The 23,732-nt window shown below is 41.0% G+C and overlaps 1 protein-coding gene across 1 annotated transcript in view; it reads right to left on the reverse strand.

Annotated features, from left to right (window-relative positions):
• Positions 1–2,445: 2,445 nt before the first annotated feature.
• MYL3 (myosin light chain 3) overlaps positions 2,446–23,732 on the reverse strand; it is a 36,398-nt gene continuing 15,111 nt past the window's right edge. The window contains exons 2-7 of the mRNA XM_065829962.2: positions 16,186–16,213; positions 11,557–11,706; positions 10,220–10,393; positions 8,152–8,229; positions 6,622–6,657; positions 2,446–3,274 (exon numbers count right to left, since the gene is read on the reverse strand). Of these exons, the coding sequence (XP_065686034.1) occupies positions 6,629–6,657; positions 8,152–8,229; positions 10,220–10,393; positions 11,557–11,706; positions 16,186–16,213 (459 nt within the window). The 3' untranslated portion in view covers positions 2,446–3,274; positions 6,622–6,628. The remainder of the gene's footprint in view (positions 3,275–6,621; positions 6,658–8,151; positions 8,230–10,219; positions 10,394–11,556; positions 11,707–16,185; positions 16,214–23,732) is intronic.

A 23,732-nucleotide genomic window follows, 5' to 3' on the forward strand; every position in this document is an offset into this window, starting at 1 on the left:
CACATTTTTTTTTAAAGAAACATTCTCTAGATAGGAGGTTATTTTTTAAAAATAATTGGAGGAAGGGGTAAGGGAGAGAAGGAGGGGAAAGAAAGGGGGAGATATTGCTTATTTATTCCAGTTTGCTTGCATGTGAATCCTGTGCTCATGAAAATTAAATTCAGCGACAGCACGTCCTGAGACACGGAAGGCAATAGGCACATTTCCAGCCTTCTCCCACACACACCTTGGCTTATGCACCTTGGACTGACCTGGGGATCCTTCCTCAAAAAGCCATGCCAATGCTCTTGGGGTTAAACACCAGCTGTTATTTTACTCTGTTCTGCTTCACTGGGTGACCAGTAAGTCCAGTTTGCCCCACATGCTGTACTTGCACTCCTGTCTGGTCCACATCAACTGTAGTGGCTGTGCTTGGCCTGTTGGTCTTTGATCTTATGCTACTCCATCAAAGGACTTCCTTGCTCACTTGCAGCACTACAAGCCCTTGAAATGCTCCTGAAATAGCTGTGAGTCTCGTGTAAGTCCCAGATGCTGGACTCACAGGATAATGGTGTTTCAACTGTGATTTTAGTAACAACAGAAACAGTAAAAATAACCCTAACAATGTGCAATTCTGTGGTACAGATGCCAACTGTACCAATAAGATAAGCATTGAAGCCTAGGAGAGGTGGAGACTCCAGCTCTCCAGATATATGTACCTAGATGGGTGAATACCACTCATATGTCCACAGGGTCACCTGCACCTGTGGATGAGGACAGATGTTGTTCAGGGAACATATGGTGAAATATTCTGCAAGATTTAGGAGTCTGAGTGGCAGCAGGGTGGTGGCATATGTTCAGGAGTTGAGGAAGAAAGTAGGTGGTGGCCCATTAGAGAGATTAAGATTTCTCCACCACCTGAGATGCACGTTATGGCATAACTAAATCTCTTTGAAAAGAATCATAGAATAATTTAGGTTGGAAGGGACTATCAAAGCTCATCTAGTCCAACTCCCTGCCATGAGCAGGGACATCTTCATCCAGATCAGGTTTCTCAGAGCCCCATCCACCCTGGCCTGGGATGTCTCCAGCCATGGGGCATCCACCACCTCTCTGGGAAATCTGAGCCAGTGTTTTACTACCCTCATTGTAAGAAGTCAGAACAAATAACCATGCTTTGATTTTCATTGAGTTTTTGATAGATCTGACCCTAGACTAGGCCATATAGGACGCATTGTGTGATGATAATAGCTGAAATTTGAGATTAGTTTTAGTGAAAGAATAACAGGGGATGGAGGACAAAGAGAAGGTAGTCAGATGGTTGCTGCTAGCAGAATGTTTCTGTACTGAGCCTTCACAGTGTCCCTCAGCTGTACGAGTCCTAGAGCTCAAGGAGACTTTAAACTAAAGATACCCTTGTAAGAGGAAAGGGAGAAAAAGCTGTATTTTCCAACTACTGTACACCTTTGATTCAAAACAACATTAAGTTATCATTAGGATCTAAATATGGATTTACAAGACAGTGAAGGTAAGATACCTATGAAATGTTGCTTGGCCAAGACAAAGTAGGCCCTAGGAAACCACAGGAGCCAACGCTGAGAATAGACGTGGATGACTACAAAGAGAGCTGTGAGGAGGAGATGGACCACTGCTGGTCACTATCTCTCGTGTCCATCTCCGAAGCACTAGAGCAGACCTGCTTGTTAATCTTATGGCCTTATCAATGGCCTCTTCAACACGCGGTTCTGCTCAGGACCGATGCTTCAGATGGTGGTTTCTTCAAAACCAGTAATTTATGATGATGATTTTTTTGTTTGTTTCTTACTTGCATCTTTGCGTAAAGTTAACCCAGGCTGGATATAAAGCATTCTTGTCATTATTAGCATGTTTCTACTCCTCCTTTTGCACTAGCTTTTTGAATTTCCTTTAGCATTTTATTGTTATTGCCATCAGCTTGATACTTCATTAGCTCTCTAGCTGCTGATTTTCTATTATGGCTATTGAACGGTTCATTCTGTTATGGCTCATATATTAATGTAATTTGATAGTTTGTGTTCTCTTGTTCACAGCAAATCTTCTCTGTGGGGAAGACCTATTCAGTCATTGCTGTGCAGTTTGTAACCCAGTATTCCAATGTTCCACTGATTATCTTTCCTCTACTGAGTTTCCAAGTTGTTTGTTTTAATAATTCTTCTTGCTTAAATGGAATGTTACATATTCAGATTTTCAGTATTGCCTAATAAAGTGTACCAGCCTCTAACTTCTCCCTTTTCCACCTCCGAAAGATACCTTCTTTCTCTCTTTTATTTCCTTTTAAAATTATTATTCCCCAGAAAATAAGCCAACTTACCCCATGCGTTTTTTCATGCTTCTCAACTTCCCTTTGCCTCTACTGAGGTTTTTCCCATCATTTATTTCTCATTTCCCTTTCCCACACACAGACACAGAAACAATGATAAAACCAGGTGACAAAGAATCCCATGTTTTACTGCAAAAAGCTACAGGACCAAGATACATATATCAGAACAATTTCCAATTTGCATCGGGAGAGACTTTTTACTTGTTTCATAGTTCAAACTGTTGGAGTGGGAAGTAATCAATGTGGAGAAGAGAGGCATTTTGGCAAACATTGTGTACACTTCTCTTTTGCCTTGTTTTTTTTCTTTTTCATCTTAAATGTTAGGGGTTGTATCTTCCAAAGCTGAGAAACATGTGAACAAGGTTGTGTTTGTTGCTGATTGCCGGGCATTCTACTTTTACTGTCTTCCTCTAAAGACGAAGAGTATTCCTTGCATACATGGCATTTATACAACTCATTTAGTTTCTTTTCTCCCTTACTCTCTTAAAGCTATTTTTTTACAAATGTAATAAACACAAAGAGAAAGGTCCAGTTGTTTTGGAAGGAAGAAGGGAGAGAAGGATACAGCTAAATGACAAATACATTTTTGATTGAATTAGTCATGAAAAAAATTACTTCCTTTTTCTCCCCTCTCTCTTGATAATTTCATATTGCTTGTTTACATTATGTCCTAAAAAGAAAAAAAAGGCAATGTCCAGGTATTCATAGTTCAGATTCCAGTTTCTTCAGTTTCCTGTGTGTATTGAATCTCCACAGAGGCCACCCTCTTCTCATGAAAGAACAAGACAAAACAAACAAAAAAACATTTCTCCAAATAACTTCAGGGACAGCACATTTTGTAGCTCTGTAATGGGAATCTGGGCTGAAAAATGAGAAGACATTCCATTACAGTGAAATCCAAGGCCAGCATCTGCGGTTCTCAGCGCCTATCTTGTCCTGAAAAATAATGTTATTTTTAATCATCAGAGGAAGAAAGAAAAAACAAACAATGCCACCAGGAATCAGCCTCAGTTGTCCTCATATGCATCTGTACTCAGCTTATTGGCAGCGAGTGTCTCTCTACTATGTAGATGCCAACTGACATCAAAGAGCAATCGCACAACACGACAAAATATCCTTAGTCAGTCCCAATCCCACAATCTTACACTCAAAGTGTAAATGGTGGACAAAACATGGGAAGCAATGATATGGAGAGGCATCATAGCCATGACAGATGAAAAGCCAGGGTAAAGACTCAGCCTTCCAGAAAAACAGACTAGTTCCTTGCCAGTAGGCAGTTTCTCCTACTTCTGTTATTTTCTGCAGTCAGTCTCCTGTCAGCAACATGTGAGCACAGGGGGTTCTCTCTAGCTGATGTCTAGATTTCAAACAGGATTCAGTTCCCAACCCATAAACACCTGATGCAATTTGAGATCCCCCAGGCATTCAGAACATTCCCATACAGATGGCAAATATGACATAGTGTACACGGGAGATTTGTCCTTCTCAACATTGGCAGCTGGACTCCCTGCATCTGTGTCCCTTCTTCAGATGAAGCAAATCACTCTTCATGCTCCTTCTAACTGGACCTCCTTTAGGTTTGGAAACAGAGACACCCCACTTTCATGTAGACACCTACCTGTAGGCATGTTGATATAATGTGAGTCAAGGATGACTATGTCATATGATCGAACACTGATGGCATATTCTAGGATTTCACTTAATTTCAAGTTAAAGGGCTGAATTCACTTCCCCACACCTCAGCACCTAAAGCCTGCTTGGCTACCAGCTGCCACAAGTCTACCATGGGCTCTGCAACCCATCTGTGAGTCCATGAATACCTAAGACATGAGGAGCATCTCAAACAACACCAAGAATCTACATGTGGAACACTGAATCAAGCCTCATGTACACACTATGGACAACCCCTCCAGCTGTACTGCTCTACTACTTGAGCTTACATTATTAGACAGGGTAGTTTTGTAACACGAGATTTATAGTAAAGAAATTGGTATCTGAACAATTCAGACAACATTCAGCTTGATCCCAAAAGTGTTCCATCCTGGCATTTTGGGCTGTTTGATCAGCTCCCATGAATGGATATGCACCCAAGAGATAGGCCATGAGATAAAGTTGACCACAAGTAAGGTACAGTTCTTTCTAGCTGTGTGAGAAAGCTTAATGTCTCCTGATGCCCATGTGTTTGCCAGTGAACAGTGCAAGGAGTAGATGTGTAGCCAAACTGGGAGTGTTTTCTACAGCAATGTCTACTGTGAAGGAAGAACAGTTGATTGTAATTTTGCAGAGCACTTGACCTGGGGGGCAGCGGAGGCAAAAAAAAAAACCTGGAAGAGTCACTAATTGAAGATGTGATTACTTTGTTTTATAAATAGTACGCAACACCTGGGGACAAGCCAGTGGAGAGGCTATATATATAAGAAAAATCAATACAGAGTAGTCATAACAACTATACTCAGAAAATAAAGGAAGGGAAAGTGAAAGGGAAAGACACAGTTCAGTTTTTATGTTGGGATACAGCTCTAGCTTTCCTCCAGCATACAGGAGTGGCCAAGAAACATGAGCCATCACTTTATTTTTTAATTCAGATCCAGATTCCCACTGAGTTCAAATCCAATGCTTTGGATTCTTTTGTTATATCCTCTACGGAAAAGGGCCATCACCCTTCAAAGGGTAACGACCACAATTGTCTTTCCCTAAAGGTGCCAACAGCAACACAGCAGGGAGTGGAAGGTGCCACCCCCGAATGACGACCATCATGGCTCATTGGTAAATCAGTGGCACATTGGTTCTCTGTGAGTCAGGAGCAATCAGCTCCCTTTCCAAGCCCATCATAATCACAGATAGCCTTGCTGGCCCCTATGCTTCATCTCCCAGCCCTGTGCCAGCTTTACCAATGCTTGTTTGTCTTCCTTGGTGGCTGGCATTTCGTTAGGTAACTAGAAAGATCTTTGGCATTAGAATAGGAATTTCTCATAGCAGTGGGTTTAAGGTGGGATTAAGGATTGAAAACATCTCTAAACAACATGTAAGGATCACCCTAGCTGCTGGATTACCTGCTATGGCTGTGGGCCAGTCCAGATCTTTGGAACTGAAAACTGAGAGCCAGTGCTGAAAAACTGGGTGCATATTCGGAGAAGATAAATGCCTTTAAGAAAGAAATCTGGACCACAATAAGAAAAAAGCAGTCATCTTTTTTTAGCTGGTTTACATTTTGGTCAGTTATGTCTTGGGACAGAAGTCCCAAAGACCTGGATGTGACTCCTGCTTAATTCTCTCCTTGGGGTGTCAGTGAACACAATCAAAAGTCACCACACAGCAGACAGGTCTCGGTGGGCTGGGACAATGTCAACTCCAAAACCAAACCAAAGCCAGGCCTGGTCAGGACAGAGTAGAAAAATAAACAAAAGCAGAAGAAAGAAAACCCAAACAAATTAAAAGCAAAAAAATCAGAACCGATCTGAAGGAAGCCACTCTGTTTCCCAGTCTATCAGACACTTTGCAGAATAGATGGAGTTGGTTAACTCTAAGGTCAGATCTTCCTCAGGACTTGAGCGGAGATAAATGATGGTGAATGCCAGTTGAAAACAGTGGCTGCCTTTTCCAGGAATACAAACATAAATGATGACCAGGAAATACTGGAAATGGAGTTCAGCTCATTTGCAATGGTGGGACAGAGATACCCTTAATGGTGCTGTGGTTTGGACAACACTACTGAATAAAGCCAGAAGTTGTGCTGAACAAAGTTCTTGTGTTTTTCTGGAAAACCAACCCATTTGCAGGAGATTTTAGGAACCGGATTTATGGAAGACAAACAATTACCATCCAAGTGTAGGTTCAGTGACACAGGTGTTCATTACTCCTTATCTACTTTTCCATGTACTTTTTGCCCAGTTTTTCTCTAGTCATCTCAGTAATATCTCCTTGCCTTTTTAGAAGTCTAGGAGCAGAGACTTGTAAGTGAACATGAAAAATGTGCATCCTTTGAAGTTTCCAGTCAATCATAAAGGAATGACCTCTTCCTCTTTGGAAATCAAATCCTTTTAGGATATATTACATTGGACTTCTAAAATAAATATGTCCAGATTTACCAGACAATTGCAGAAAGGTCACTGATTTTCTGTGCACTTGAAAGGGCGAAGAAAACATTTTACTTCTTCTTGTTCTACTTGCTTGTACAGCATCCTGAAAATATTCAGTCTCTTTGATTAGTCACTTATAGATTGCCTATCTCAGATGCCAAAACCACAATAATAGGATATGCAAGGAGGACAGAAGAGACTCACCTGGTGTTCAGTTAGCCATGATATGTTTCACAAAAGCTGGAAACAAGAGGAAGAGAAGGGTCATTTATCAACATCCTTTTATTGAACTCAATAACATCCTGGGTATCTCACCCTGTTTTTTATTTAAATTCACTCTTTTTCCTTCCTCTGATGCAATGAAGACTACACTACTTTGTAAATAACACTCAAGATACTAGGTGTTAAACACTTTGTAAGTCCTTATGATAACATATATATACAGTGCAGTGTAGCCAGAAGTCTAGATAGCCAGTTGAAGTGAAAGCTTACATCAGTCAATCTATAGTTTGCTTAATCCCTTACCCCTGGCAGCCATATGGAACTGACTTTCCTAAGTATATGGTCATGAGAAACTATGGGTCCTCATCTCACAAGACTTTCAAGAATTCATCACATTTGTACTAAGGCAGGGGACACTGAAGATGCCTTGAGTTAACCTCCAGATTCCACAGCAGGTCACCAGGTCCAGTATGGTGACCTTATCTCTCCAGTTTAGTAAAAAAAAAAGGTATTTCAAAGTCAAATTAAACTTTTGTTTCAAAAAGTTTTGAGTTCCGTTTTTCTCCATTAGAAAAACAAAACCAAAACCAAATAAAACACCCCACACATTCATTTTATAAAATTTTGAAATTGTATAAAGGAAAAGGAAAAATATGTTTTGAAGTTCAGAAGTATTTTTTCCTTCCCAGTTATCTCCCCATGCTCTGAATTTCTCTGAATTCAACATAAGTTTACGAGTCATCTAAACAGGCTAAATCTACAGATTTCTAGCAACAAAATACTCATAAGAAATGTTTCCCTGAGCTCAGACCACTGGTATTTTTAAATAGAAGTAGATCACCAACCCAAATACTCATAAAAGGCTCAGATAATATGACAGATGAACTAAATCACCAAGATGATCAATGGTCAGTCACCAGTCAACCTGAAGGACTCAGATGTATACAAAAAAATGTGTTCATGGTCCTTACTAAAATATTGGTGTTTTATTGAACAGTTTGAAGCATGTAAGCTTGCAAGATGCAGAAGAAAACCATGATCCACATGTTCATGAGCAATGAAATTAAATGGGAGGTCTTTGGAAGTTCTTGTAAGATTCTTAAGACACCAAACAGGATGCTAAGGATAACATTTTTTACTGGGGTTTTGAAGGAAAACTTAGCAATTTTTTAAAAGAAGTGTCAAAATGAATGTGTATCGCTTTTTAAAAGGACAAGGAAGTGTGGGAGCAGGTAGAAAAAAAATGCATTTTTTTTTAAAGGTAAACAAAATAATAATGCATAGCCCCTCATCCTGAAAGGGCCACAACCATTCAGCTATGGAAAATATAAGTAAGCTTCAATAGAAGGTGAATCAGGTGAATCATAGAATCTGAATTGCTCTAAAATTTGGAAAAGCACACATTCTGATCTTTGGAAGTCAGATCTTCCACAGGTTCAAAATTTCTCAGGATAATTGCAACAAAGTCTTCAAGCACACGGCCATGGTTCAGACCAGAGTGGTCATACCTACCTTCATAGTTGATACAGCCATTGGCATCTTCTTGACCAGCCATTAGCTTGTCAACTTCCTCTTCAGTCAACCTCTCACCTGGGTGGAAAGCAAAATGCCTGTTCAGTACCTGGGGCCTTTTTAAAGAATTTACAGAAGAATAAAGAAGAAAGTGAGAGAGAAGGGGTGGAGGTTTTCTCTTCACTTTAATTTGTGGTGCTGACTGCTAGGAAAGCTAATTCTGTACTTACAAGCTGAGCAAATTTGATCTGGAAACCAAAAAAGACAGAATAAATAAGGAAACCCACATGACATCATGTTCACATACTCATTCTTCTAAGAATAAACTTTCTCTAAGTGCCAAATTCTGAAGGTTTCAATCACTTTTTAACCAAGCCCTCACTAAGCAAACTCTCTGTAGAGTCACCATCTAATTTGCCTCTGAGTTTGAGGTTCAGGAAGATTCCAAGGTCAAACATAGGATCTCTGATTTGGATCAGTGATTCACTCAATTTCATTTTCTAAATATTACGTGCCTATTTGCCTGTAAGGCTTCATTCTGGTTCAGCAGAGATCAACCTGATTCCTTCCCTTATTCTAATATTAGGTACTGATTTTAGGATAAGATCAAATGAGTTCCTGAAAAGTAAATGACAAATTTGAGGTTGACTTCAGCTGAAATTATAGAAAATATAAAATAAAATGAAATGAAATGAAATAAAATAAAATAACATAATTAAAAATAAAGTGCATTGGGTGTGCCCTGCTACTCATATTGTTCTGGTTTTCCATCCTCGAGTCCCGGTACATGAGAACAAGACCTCAGCTGATGTGAATGTGTGAAAATTCAACCGATTTATTGAAAATGGAACAGAAAAGTATGCTAATTTAAAGAATATTTGGATGTGACCAATATTTAGCAAAGCCAATCTAAACAGGATGGTTAATTCTGAAGATTAAAATGCTTCCTATCGGTGCTTGAAAATTAGAAATGTCCATGTTGTTGTGAGTCACTGGAAATAGAAGGGTAAGTACGAAAGTATTTCTTGTAGAACTGAAAAACTCTCAAAACTGCCCAGAGTGGTTTCTTTGTCCCAGGTCAGTTTAGATAGGACATCAGTCCTGACTGTGGGTTTTTTTGTCATCACTGAATTTGATCCCAAACTAATCCCATATCATCAGTGATAAAAAAGGAAAGCAGCATTGCTTTGTTTTCTTATTCCCTGTGTCATTACCAGAGATGGATATGTCATGGAATGAAAACTCCTGGGCATAAAAGGGTTGACTTTTTGAATTGACAACCCAGGTCAAACCCCATTATTGGAATCATTTCTCCCAAATCAAAGCTCTTTTGTAAAGGCTCATCCTTTCTGAAAATAATACAAAAACACTAGTAGAAGAGGGTGATCTTGAGAAATGCATAGTGGATTCAGCTGACAACATGTCAGTGCCTTCTAATCGAAATGGGAAACCTGTCATTAAGTTACAGCCAAATTTTCTGTCCTTCACTCATTCTGTTGTCATCACTTTCTGTGAAAAACAGAACTTCTGAAGTCAAAATCTGACAGGACAGAGAAATATTGATCCTTATTTTAAAAACAGGAGCTTTCCATTTCAGAGACACTTCTGTTAAACATGACACCTGATTAAAAAGTGCTTTATCTTAAAACTCTTCTTGAAAGTGCAGAAAAAAATGAGGAAAATATTGAAGAAATAGATGGGGTTTCCAATATTCAGATTATTTTATTATGACAGAAATGTAATATTTTTTTGAAAAATGAAATACTAGAGGAAGGAAGGAAGGAAGGAAGGAAGGAAGGAAGGAAGGAAGGAAGGAAGGAAGGAAGGAAGGAAGGAAGGAAGGAAGGAAGGAAGGAAGGAAGGAAGGAAGGAAGGACAAATATTTGAGATATAGGTCCATGATTTTCAACTTCATTATTAAAGAACTATTTTTGGTCATTATAACTGAGGACAATGTGATGGCTGAAGTCTTGCTCAGTCATTTTCTCCATAAAGGTTATACAATATTGTACAAGTTTTATAGGAAAAATCTCAGTGATGAAACTGCATGAAAAAAGGTTCACCTTACCCAGTGTAGCCAAAACATGACGGAGTTCAGCCCCCATCACTGTTCCATTTCCCTCCTTGTCGAACACACGCAGACCCTCCACAAAGTCCTCGTAGGTGCCTGTGTCTTTTGTCTTGGCAATATGCTGGAGCATGGGTAGGAAGGTCTCAAAGTCAATCATCTTGGAGTTCATGTCTACAATAACACAGATAGAAATGAAAGGTTTGGTGGATTCTGGGAGAGCTGAGGACTAATCATGGGGCATCCACCATGGGTAGGTTGTAAGGGTAGAAAAACCGTGGCAATAAATGCCAGCTAAATGGGAGAAAAGAGTGTAGAAATATCATAAGTACAGTTGGAGAAACGGATAGAGTAGGAAGGAGGTCTGGCAAAAAGAGGAAGATGAGTTTTAGATAGATAGATAGATAGATAGATAGATAGATAGATAAACAGACAGACAGACAGATATGTCCCAGTATCTGACCTATACAAACATCAAGGAAAGAAAATCCTCCCAAGAAAAGTCTCCTAAGATTGTTTCACACAGCATAAAAGTATGAAACTAAGCAGAAGACAGTAAGAGAAGCTCATTCCCAATCCAAAATCAGCTTTGCTTTGCAGCTGTTTAAAATCGTACTGGTAGAGAAGAATCAAAGCAAATAGGCAGGACCAGGACTGTGTATCTCATTTTTCCTGATTCTCTGCCTTTCAAGAGAATCAGAGGACATTTTGTTCCCATATGACTCCTTGTCTGATGTGCCACTGTGTCACTGCTATACCGTAACATACCATAGTTGTTGGGTGAGGACCTAATTGTCCGTTCCACCTCAGCAGAACAAAAGGACATGGAAGTCATCTAGAAAATGCCTGAATGTGGTTGTGGTCTGAGGGAGATTTACTTTGTTCTGAAGAGTTATTCAGACATGGTGGATCTTGAAGGGAAATATTACTGGAATCATTACGGACCTTCTAACACATACTTTTGTGGAACAAGTTGTGTCCTCACAATCAGTCTATCCCTTTGCTTCTTTGGATGTCTTCAAAATATCTGTGTTTTTAGTAAACACAAGTGAATGCCTGTCATCAAAGCAATTTTAAAAGACAAGACTTGTCATTGTAAAACACACTGACTCACAAGGCCATTAAATTAATACATTCTCCTAAATTTGTGACAATTATATTGACTGCAAGATAATTTTTTCCCCATTTACTTTTCTGTTAGTGATTTGCAGAGGTTGTTCCATATCTTTTGTTATTTCAAAATTAATCTTTCCATCAGAAAACGGAGACCTCAGCTGCTTCACACCTAATTCTTGAAGTGATCTTTTTTCAAAACAAACACAGAGGAGGACACCAACCTTCTGGTTTGGGTCTGCCAAGAACTTTCATGACCTCAGCCTGGGTTGGATTTTGCCCCAAAGCTCTCAAGACATCTCCGCATTGTGCATATGTGATTTTCATCTCAGATTTAGGAGTCCGATCAAAGAGTGAGAACGCTTCTTTAAATTCTGGAAGACAAAATGATAAAAAGAAATGCATGTCATACTCCTTCAGATAAAGTCAAAGGAAGACTAAACCTTCCCCCTAACCAACTCTGCCTGACCCTTTTATTTTGCAGTTTGGGAACAAGTCTGATGAGCTTCATTTTGCTGTTATCTGCAATGTTTGTGTTCCTCCTCCCCTGCATTTTCCATTTCAATCAGGGAACGGAATCAGAGAGGTCAAAATGCTCTTCTCATGGTATTTCCGTTTCAGCTGACATGGGGAAGTGCAGAAAACCTTATAGAAATGGTTGGCCTTGAGAGCTTTCCAGCTCATCAGGAGCACTCAGGATGCCACAGAATTCAATAACAATCCTGCTCATTAGCTAACTGGATATCGTATTCAGCGTTATACACTTAGAGAGCACTGATGCAGCCCACTGAGCTAAAGCAGCACTTCTATTAGCAGGTAACAAGATGTAACATGATAACCGACTGGAATTATCACACAACAGTCTATTGGTGGGGGAGGGTGAAGGTAAATGGAAAACCCTATAATTGATCAATTGTTGTATTTAACAGTGTCAAGGAGCAGAACTAGAAGAATCCTCTGATTTTTCTTTTTTCTACCACCCAGTCCAATTGCACTGTAAGAAGTAAAGTTTGGTATGCCATCATCTACCCATGCCAGGCCAGTTCCAATGTATGGAGATGCAGGAATTCCCTCCAGTGATCTCACATCTGCCTGCTCTCCCCTGTGCACCCACGCAGAGACACCTCCCTTGCAAGACAACCAGCTCTCCTCCACTACATCCTCTTGAACATATCCTCACGTCTTCTCTTTACTTCTGGCCAAACAGGGAGTCACTTATCACTGCAAGCCATATTTTGACATTCCCGTGGAAGAAGGTCCCTGTTCTACCACTAATTAATGGAGTCAGTGCAGGATCCCAGGAGAGACTTCCCCATATGGTAGCTACTCAGGTTACATCTCTATCCTTGAGTTGCAGAGACAGAGGAGCATCTCTGGACACAAGTAACCATAATAGGTTGTTATCCTTCATTGAACACAGTACAAAGAGCAATGTCTATAAGTGATCACAAATATCCTTTTGGCTTTAAAGCTGTGAATCTGTGAATCTGCCCCTTGTCCTGCTGTTACTCTTCTGTACATGTTTCTCTCCCACTCTACAAACACAGAAAGGCTATATTTGATTCATTTGGTTATATATCTGATTCATTCAACCATCCAGTCATGCATTCTGCATGTCAGATTTTCTCCATCTTTCCCTTCTCAGTTCCTTATCCTCTTCAGTATTCCCCCTCCATCTTTTTTCTTTATTCTCCTTTGCTTATTTTCCTCTCTCCTTCCTTCTTCTCATGTTGTTGTGTTTCCCTGTCCTTCTTACTCCCTCCCTTCTAATTTTTATCATTCCACTTGTATCTTACTCATTTCCTTCCTCATCCAGCACTTTCAAACAGTGACGTAGTTTCTCATTTTGGACTAATTAACTCTCCCCTTGTTTTCTTCTTTGTGTTCTCCTCTTCGTTTCCTCTTTCTTTCTCTCCCTCCATCTTTCCCTTGTATCTTTGTCACCAGCCAGAGCCCAGGTCCCATTGGTTGCCCTCACTCCAGCAGAGGGCAATAGTGGATTTTCACAGGCTCCTTGCTGAGAGTGGAAGGGGCTCAGAGCTCTACTCCCAGCTCTGTCCTTTCCTGGGGGTCTCAGCAGCTGAAGTAGGTGAGAAGTATTATACACACACCTCCCTGAGCTCATCTGCCTGCAGCTTGCCTACTCCCTGAAGCCAATTGCCTGAGCATCCTTTGCTTCAGATCCTAAAGCTTCACAATTTATCATGGTTACTGTCAGTGCACATTTGTCTTTTTTTAAAAAAAAAAAATATATAAAATTAAAGTCAGATGTAACCGCCTTTCACCAGAGCATTGCCCTGTGGGTTTGGAAACCCCATTTTGTCAATATACAGAAGCAGTCTTTTTTTTTTTATTTTCATTTGAATTTGCATATTCTGGTTTAATGTAAGTTTCCATCAAAGCAATGAAATCAGCACGGCTATGGTCTCCTTTGTCCTCCAGCTAGCCATTAAACCACTGGCAGGAGCACTCCATATTTTCATATGCCTAATTGCTGCCTATCTTCTCGTCTTGAATACCTCATATTCTTCCCTTTTCAGCAATTTAGGAGGCTGAAGATACCAGGAATCCAGTTTTATAAATACACATTGCCACAACCAATGAATTTCTCTCACAGTTGAGGCAGGAGGACATGTGAAGATGGAGTGTTACACACAGCTTCACCCACAAGCCATTCTTTTTCTGAGAGGAACATTTTGGGGATTAACATAATACTGAATCCTTGCTGGGAAGTAAGTCTGGTGCAACAAAGTCATTGCATTAGCAAAAGGAAGAGGTTTAGAGTATCCTAGAAGATAGGGCTGGAAAAGCCCTTGAGCTGCTGCACTGCCTCTTTCTCCTCCACCACCTCAATTCAGAATCAGCTGCCAAAAAATATCAGTTGGGTCAATGGTGATAGACTAACAGTCTATAATACCAAACACATAGGATGGACTTGTTATTGATCTAGTTTCTGTTGACATATGGGGAAACATCTACTGCCACTGAGACACCTACATCCTCATCTGGTCAGTAGAAAGAGAGATTATTATTATACATTAAAGCTATAGTTAAAAAAAAACCCACATACAAAGGTATGACAGGTAACCTTGACCACCTGATGACTTCCCAAAAGAGGAAATTCTACAAAATTAAAAGCACAGCACAGAGCTGAAAATGATCCCAGAACAAAACAAGTGCAACTGAAATCCAGAAGAAAGGGAGAGCTGGCAATCTTGGAAGCCTGAGAGAGTGAGGAGAGAATGGGAAAGGGAAAACAAAACAAAATTAACATATTAATCTAGAGCTCCTGTGAGTCCCAACTCACAAGTCTTGCCAACAGTCAGTATAACAAGTGGTGTTTGCTTTCTAACCTGTGCTTTTAACACAAAATAAAACAGTCTCAGGCACTGGAATAATGATCATCCACTTTCTTAAACAGGGAAGGGAAGGGAAGGGAAGGGAAGGGAAGGGAAGGGAAGGGAAGGGAAGGGAAGGGAAGGGAAGGGAAGGGAAGGGAAGGGAAGGGAAGGGAAGGGAAGGGAAGGGAAGGGAAGGGAAGGGAAGGGAAGGGAAGGGAAGGGAAGAAGGAGAGGAGAGGAGAGGAGAGGAGAGGAGAGGAGAGGAGAGGAGAGGAGAGGAGAGGAGAGGAGAGGAGAGGAGAGGAGAGGAGAGGAGAGGAGAGGAGAGGAGAGGAGAGGAGAGGAGAGGAGAGGAGAGGAGAGGAGAGGAGAGGAGAGGAGAGGAAGAACGGAACTGAGGAGCTGGCTGATGAGCAGTGCTTTTCTACTTAGTCCCCAGGTGATGCTCAGGCCATTAGGGACTCCTTCCAGCAACCTGTGAACCAAATATGGGGTTAACCTTGAGTGGATTTAGCATTTCTCTCAGAGCTATCACACAGTATAACTGTCGTGCTGTTGTAGCTGACGTGGAGTTCTCATAGCCTTTCTCACAGAGATGATATCTTCTTCCTGCCACATTGCTTTCCCGTCTGTGGCAAAGCCTTAGTCTCTAAGATATTATGGGACTTGATTCCAGTTCAGAAAATTCTTCTTTCTGTATCTCTCCTCTCTGAATCAGCCTGACTGGATAGCCTGTGATTTTGTTTTCCATCTGTTCTAATTAACCCATTTTCTGATACCCTATTTCATAGGCTCTACCAAGTTTTCCAAAGTGTTTAAAAGACCAAAGCAGAATTCTGCCAGATGTTTGACTTAATCTATCAATTATCCCTTTAAGTAAAAAGCAGGCTGGTAGTTGAGGAAAAAGAGGACAGCTGCAGAGGTAGTGTTCCCAGGACTTCAGGCATGAGGTTTCAGTATCAGTTTCTTGGGCTGGGATAAGGGGTTGAGAAACTAATCATGATGTTTTGCTTTGAAACAACAACAAAAAAATCCATTGCTGTCACTATTTGCTGATTTCTGTAAATCTGTGACAAAACTGTAACACATTGAATTCTGATTGAATACAGGGAAAAATTATCAAAAGCAGAGCTGTGAGACTTTCCCTTGAAAGGACGGATATTTTGTTAGTGGGTTTTCTGAAAGAAAGATCGTATATTTGGACTGAGGTTTTCAGGGGGTTGTGTTTTCTTCTTCTTTGTTTTTTGCCTCACTGGTAGTGGAACTGATGTTTTCTTTAATGAAGCAAGTGTCTAATCTGCATGGCACATGACTTTCCCCCTTTTCTCTTGACCAACTCAACAGAGGATTTGGAGGAGGGACAGAGCAGGAGCAAAGCTGTGAATTAATGCATGGGAACCAACTCCCTTCCCAAGGGAGCTCCATTACCACACCTGTGTTCACCCCAGCCCTCACCAGTACTTCCCAGTGACGATATTCACTGTGCACAGAAGAGAAACACATCTTGCTCACCTTCAATCTGATCAGGGGTAAATTCAACCTGGAAGAGACAAAGAACAGAAGTCAGATAAAAAACAGAGAACTGAAGCAAATAAGAAGAGCTCTAGGTTCCTCCATGTTATGTGTGCTTGTGAGGTCCATGACAAATACCATCTCATAAATCCACGAAAATAATTTTATAGATCTGGTATATTACTCTTTTTTCCTCCTCCACGTTCCCCACACAACAGCCTCATCTTTAGGACCTCTGTCCTCAACACAAGGCTGCAGATTCCCTTCTGTTGCTCCTGTATTCCTGCTGTAGTTCTCTTTCACCTACCCCAAGTGTCTCCCCACCACTGAGGTGATTATCGTAACAACATGGTAAATCCTAAGCTACTTCACTGAAAAAGTTTTATTGGTTGACATATGGGGATCTGCTATCCATAGTCTTTTCCAGCAGAAGAACTAGGGGGTATCAAGTGAAGCTGTCATGAATCGGGCTCAAAGGAAAGTGAAGAAACTGGTTCTTTGCTCTTAAATCTGAACTGGGGAAAGCTGCTCATGGGATACTGTGGATGTTCACAGCCTACATGTGTGTAAAAGCTCACAGAACCACTTCTTGGAAAAGAATTCTATTTCTGTACATTATCAAATGTATAAAAATGTTACCTTAGGAAGTCTCTGCTTAATGTTTAGGAGAGTGTTTTGAAGTTTTTTTTCTCTTCTTGTACCTTTTCCCAAAGCATCCTCTAACCACCGCTTCTGCACTATATTGGACTACTCTCTGGATCTTGCTCTGATTCTGCCATCTGTCTCTTGTTTACTCATCATTTCATATTTCCCTCTGTTTCCTAAGTTTCAAGGTTGTTCCACTCCCTGTTTTTGCACAACACTGCTCTCTTACAGCTCTACACTTCAAAAATGCTCCAAGATGCCAACAGGCTGCTGCTGAGCTCAAATGGAAAAGAAGGAAACACCATGTCAGAACATGAGGTCCAAGCCTTTGAATGAACAGGCACAGGTCAGCAATGTGAATTTACACCAGAATTTACATCTGCCTTCAGCAAAAACCAACAGGGCGGGTGTCTCTGCTGACAGGAGCTTTCCTACAGTGCAAGAAGACTGGCAGATTGCCCTTACGTGCAAACGTATATATGCAAAGCATGCACTTAGGACAGACCTAACTGTGCATGAATATACACCCTTGGACACATTCCTTTGTGGACATACATGACCCTTCATTGTTCCCCAACATATATGCAACCCCACACATTTTGGGTCCGATTTTCCTCATGAAGCTGACTACCTCTCATTGCTTAGCATCTTATCTCGTTCCTCAGTAGCAAAACAGTCAAGTGGAAGAGAGGCATGGGGAGAACCTCAAATGAAAACTCCTAATTTCCTTGTTTCAAGGTGAAATGCAACATGAAACGTCCCTTGATCATCTACTTGAGGTTTTCATAATATTAGAGGATGGAGATGTTGTGACTGTGACATAGCAGAGCATGACACCACCAACTTCTATTCCACCTAGGGCTCAGTGGGCAGTTCCCAGATGTTTTTATATCTCCAGGTACCCTGAGTAGCAGAAGAAGCTCCACCATTCACAGGACACGATGAGGGCCTACAGGACAGATACAGACAGCCCGAACCTCATATTTCTTACCACTGCCGTGCCTGTCTTTCCCTCTTGTAGTGTTTCTGAGCATCTTCTGGCTTAGAAGGAAGAACCAGAAAATATTTGGTGTACTTGGAAGGCAAGACTCATCACTAATCCTGCAATTGCTGAAAATCAGGGCACTATTTTTGTGTCTGTCCTGTTCAGTCCTTATCTGAACTTGCTCATTTAGGGGATTGTCACTTTGTTTGCAATTCTCAGTCATGATTTACTTTGAATGAAGATCAATTAATAAAATAGCTACCTAAGTGGCAGCCAGGAGGCTGTGTGGAAGGAAGCATCTAAAGAATGCAAGAAAGGAGTCACCAAAAGAATAGCAATGATCTTCCCTTTCCTAACACATGGAGGGATCCAAGTACATCTTTCTTATGAAGAATAAATCATCTACATTGCGTCTTATTCCAAATCCACATATCTTTGTTTAAATAGAAATAAATACACACAGGGAACACATTTATGTAGGTGCATTGTCAGCAGCAACCTTATGCCCAGTATCTCTAATTATCTCAAGCTTTGAGAATTTGACTGAAGCTAATTGCATATTGAGTTTATTCAGGCATCAATAGCCAGTGTGGGTGAAATAAGAGCAGAGCTGCCAGCGAATTGTATTTGAATCACTGTGATGGGTGGCTCTTGAGAAATAATTAATCTTGGCTACACTTTGATGTAGATATCCACATGTGTCAGCAACCCCACATTTGCTTTATACCAGCAGAAGGGAATGGGCACTTCCAGGCTGTGATTTGATTTGTTTTAAGTCTATACTTGAGGAGAAGATGAATTATGCTCTACTTTTCACGGAGTGGATCAATCATTTCTACAAGGATGATAAAAAGAGTGTGGGCAACTAGGACAGATGTAGACGTCCTTTTCTGGTGAGTCCCACCCAGAAAGCCTGTGCTGGTCCTTTTGCAGACTGCAGGTCAGAATAAACTGTAAAAAACTGTGGCAAAACAAAAGAGGATGTCTGCAGATTTCCACGGCTGGATCAAAGGGAAGGTTTGAGCTGAAGGGCTGAGCGTGCCCCAACTCCAATCATGGCCCCCATAAAAACACCACCCAGAGGTGGAGGACCACATGTGACAGCTTGCAAGGCAGAGATAGATGGTTTGACCAGACCAACCACCCAGGCATGGCTTCCTCTTAGGAAAGCTACACAGATGCGTGGGTGGTGGCTGCTGCAATTTTCTCCCTTCTCAGCACATACCACCATGGAGTTGTAGGGGAAGGTAAGTCATCACTTACCCAGCCACAAGGTATCATTGAAGATGGATGGAATGAACTTGAACCTATATTTAGACTGAGGATGGCTGAGGTTTTGTTCTCCCGCCCCTCTCCCACAAGATGGTGTGGAGGACACAAAACGAAAACCATTTCCATGGAGCAAGTGCAAGGGTGGAGCTACCTTGGAGACACCGTGCAGGAAGAATCCAGAGGACAAGCTGTAAAAATGGGGTCAAGCTAAGGCAAAAAGTGGATCCAAAGCTGGAGGTTGCAAAACCTACTCACAGGTTTAATGCAGTTTTGCTTTCTCAAGCACAGCTTTACATTCTCCAGTTCCTTGCAAATAGACTAGGATGATTTCCCTTGGGGTTTTGATTATTTGTTTGGAGTTTGGGTTGTTTTGTTTTGTTTTGTTTTGTTTTGTTTTGTGTTGTTTTGTTTTGTTTTAAATACACTGGCACTTCAGAAGATTTTATTTTCCTCCAGTATTTTTTCTATTGGCAAAAGAGGTTTTAAAACAAGGGCATTCCTATAAGTGTCAGGCATCCACAACACCGAGGCTCACAGTGGTGATATTTGGTACAGATCCGTATGAAAGACAGAGTTGCTGACTGCTCATCTCTTTCCACTCATCTCCTGCCCTGATGTGCTGTGCTGCATGTTCTTTAAAGACACCAAATGTCTGAATTAAATCCTTTCCATTGCAAATGGAAAATGTTATGCCAGCTTTCCTGCTGTTTTAGCAATCTTGGCTTCAGGGGTTCATCCCCTGGTCACTGGTGGCATCAGCTACTGTCCTCTCTGCCTAAACAAGGGAGTTAAGTTGGTTTTGTCCCAGAGACTCCAGGAGAGTTGCATGCACCCCTTGGTGCTGTTAACGTCATTCACAGCTTCATATGTCAGGGAATTTTTGTTACAAACCCATAGTACACTTAACTCTGTGCATGATAAGCCAGACATAACTAAGTCTGAAATATAAGCTATATAAATAAAACTGTTGCTATCCAGCAGTCAAAAGGTTATCCGGGTGGATATAGTTAGACGATGCAAGCAAGGAGCTCCTCCAGAAAAGAAACTACTCTTCTTATTTCATAGTATTCTGAGGAATCCTAATAGAAACAGTAAGGTTTGCACTTAGCCATGGCAGGGCTAGTTTTGGGGAAGGAGAGCTTTCTTTATTATTATTATTGTTAATATTGTGCTTTTGGGAGACCGATTTAGGAGGTAGGAATGCAGCAGACAGAAAGAGGCCCAGAAGGCTATTGAGACCAGTGTCATTGTGTTGAGGTTCCATCTATATTTCACAAGCATGTGTTTTTTTCCACTAAGATCTTTTAAAATCTATTAATACACATCATCCCCTTTCTCACCACTTTCTGTGCAGAGCAGTTATGATGTCCATAAATTCCTCCACTGCCCATGGAGAAAACTTGACACACAGTGAGGTCTTATACAGTTTCTTTCCTTACTGTTGTTTGATCTGTCATCTCCTCTGATCCTCCAGCCACTCCTGATCTCTCATCTGCCTTCTGAAGTCTTTTGGTGCATCTACATTTAGATCCTGGGATGATCCTAAGGATTTTCCTCATTATTTCTGCTCTACTCATGGTCTGATGGGAAGGAAGGTACGGTACAGCATACAGACACTTGACTAATATGTGGACTGTGACACATGGGGAACAGTCAAAATATGCTGAACATTTTGCAGAATGGAAACCAAACCGTAAAACTCTACTGATATTCTGAGTTTTCAGTTTCATGTTTGGTCCCCAGTGTTTTCAGAAGAAAAACCTATTCAAGTTGAATCAAAATGACAAGTCATTTTGGGATTGCAGAAAATATGTTGTTTGGGAGTCAAACAGAGAACTGAATTGTTGACCTTTTACTGATAATGAATATGAAGTCAAAATAGAAATCAACCATTATTGTCTTCTGAATTGTTAAAGCACTTCATTAAAAAGATATGCATTTCCAGATCAGAAAGATAAGGCAAAGTCTTTGTCAAGGTCTTGGAGAGCTTGCTGCTACATAAGGAAACAGGCACTTTTTGTCCAGTCTGCACTATTTTCTACCAGAAAATGGTGACCTTGAATCTTTCTTTTTTTCTGGGTTTCCTGAGAGCAGAAAAATCACAGTAGTATATCACTACTGCTCCTACTATAACTTCTAGCAGACTTTGTAGCCTTCAGGTCCCTGCTTTATTTTGCAATAAACCCGGATGGGGTCTGTTACATTGTGGCTTTTGATTCACCAGGTCCCTCAAGGAATGGTTGCAAGAGGATTGTGTGAACAAGCAGTGTGTGGTTTGGGATTAGGAAGCACTAGTTTGGGTCTCGGAGTCACTCCATGGGATGTTCCCAGGTGGAGACAGAGGTGGATAGGTGGAGAGCTGAAGTAGATCAAGGTGATGGGGAATGAAGGACTGTGGAGAGACTGAGAAATGGATTTGGGCCACCCATGAGGTTCCTACCTCAAGGAAAGAAATACAACACAATCCTGAATCTCAATATCTCAGACTAAATCTGCTCAGCCATACTCTTGTGCTCTGAATTACTACTGGGTGAGGAACTGAAGCCCTTATCCACAGGGCACAGGTTTGGCTTTGTACTTGGTAGGAAGCTTGTCCAAATACCTTCTGAGGCTGAAGGAGCAGTGTGATTTTCAATCCCTGTGCTTTTCCATCATTGCGCTTTTCCAGCTCTGGTAAGTAGTCTAGAAGGTGATAGTTCCCTTTCTTGGATGGGGAAGGTGTTGCCACAGCGTTCCGGAGTGGAAAGGGAAATTTCAGAGTCTCAACAGGAGAATGACAGAGCTGCTTTGGAGAACTGAGACAACTTCTGGCAATGGTCAGCACCAGAAATATAAAACACTTTGTAGACTGACTGTTCTCCCTGTAGCCACATGGTTTTGGATTCTCCAACCGTTTCTTGACGACTGGCTTCCCGTCTTCTCTGCAACTCTCCCCGCTTCACCAGCCTCACCAGCAGATGTTTGTTCAGATGTTCACAACCATGGAAGAAATTATAAAACTTAAAAAATACCCTCTGTTAAATCCTGGTGGGGAACCTAGGCTGTAGGAGAGGTCAGACATTGCTTATGCTGTCTGCTTGAATCAGACAATAGCACATGGGTTGAGGCTCTATTGAGAAGAATCCCAAGGACACAGCTCGTGGACCACATTTCAACACTTTCTGGGGGCTTCAGGCCCTCAAACATCTTGGTAAGTGGGTGCTAAGAAGGAAAAAAAGCTCATCTCCCAGTCCACATGCACAGGAACAGGTAGGCTTCACCATTCCATGTGCGTTTACAGAACAGCATTGGACTCGTGCCCTTGCAATAAGATCATCTTAAGGTGTAAGTTCTCAAACAGGACATGAAAAGTTAGTCACTAGATAATAAAATTGTTGAATAGGATATGTTGGAAAGTGTGCAGGAAAAGTGAAACATTTCTTCATTTAATTTGGTAAACAGCTTAAAGTAAAAAAAAAAAAAAAAGGCAGCATTATTGTGATTACACTCATTATTTTGACATAAATGCCCTTCTCTTAATCATTAATTTCCAAATTAGTATTTGTGTTGTAAAGACTGGCAGCTTTTTCTTTTTCTTTTTCCTTTCCTTTCCTTTCCTTTCCTTTCCTTTCCTTTCCTTTCCTTTCCTTTCCTTTCCTTTCCTTTCCTTTCCTTTCCTTTCCTTTCCTTTCCTTTCCTTTCCTTTCCTTTCCTTTCCTTTCCTTTCCTTTCCTTTCCTTTCCTTTCCTTTTTCCTTTCCTTTTTCCTTTCCTTTTTCCTTTCCTTTCCTTTTTCCTTTCCTTTCCTTTTTCCTTTCCTTTCCTTTTTCCTTTCCTTTTTCTTTCTCTTAATCTTAAATTCTAATATTTTCCCATTGAAACGGCATATTTCACGAAAAACCGACTTAAAGAATACCACTCCCCCACATTAGATCACTCTAAACCCTACCAAAACAACCCTTTTTGGGCTGAAAAAAATCCATTTCAAGCTGCCAAAGTAGAATTTTTGTGGGTATTTTTGTGTGCCGCTGAAGCCTCCTCCTGAAAACTCAAGCTGGTTTCTTCTAATATTTTAATTCCTCCACCAAGCCTGAAAACAACCACCCTTTGCTGAACTAATTTTGTTCTCAGATGACACAGTTGTGTAACTCTTCTGGGTTGCTGATTGACATGCCAGTCGTGCTAGTAGTGAATGAGAGCATGTGAGGCATTGAATTGGTCTAAGTGAAATTAGTTTGATGGGTCTCAGGCAAGATATAGCAGAAAAGTGTCTGTAAATTAAAAATCTAAGCAAAGGAAGTCATTTTTGGGTGTGGCAGCTGAAGCTTCTGCTCATACACAGCGAGATACCCCAAGGAACAAAAGACCTTAGCAAAGTACTTCCACCAGTAGCATCAACCATCGCAACCATCTACCATGTCTTTCTTCCCCTGAGGTCTACTGTGATGATCTTTCGCAGCACAGCAAAATCTGTCTCGTAATTCTGTCCCAAAACTGTTATTTTCCTCCACCATTGCCACTGCAGCCATCACCACCCCGATTTTTCTCTACCATTGGCATTGTAGCCGTCACCACCCCAAGCCTTCCCTTGCCAACCAGTCCCCAGCAAATCCAGTCCCTCCTCGTGCACTTGCAACTGCTGCAAAATCAAACAGTAGCCAGACCCC

This window comes from Patagioenas fasciata, chromosome 2 (genome assembly GCF_037038585.1).
Source record: "Patagioenas fasciata isolate bPatFas1 chromosome 2, bPatFas1.hap1, whole genome shotgun sequence".
In the NCBI taxonomy this organism is placed as follows: domain Eukaryota; kingdom Metazoa; phylum Chordata; class Aves; order Columbiformes; family Columbidae; genus Patagioenas; species Patagioenas fasciata.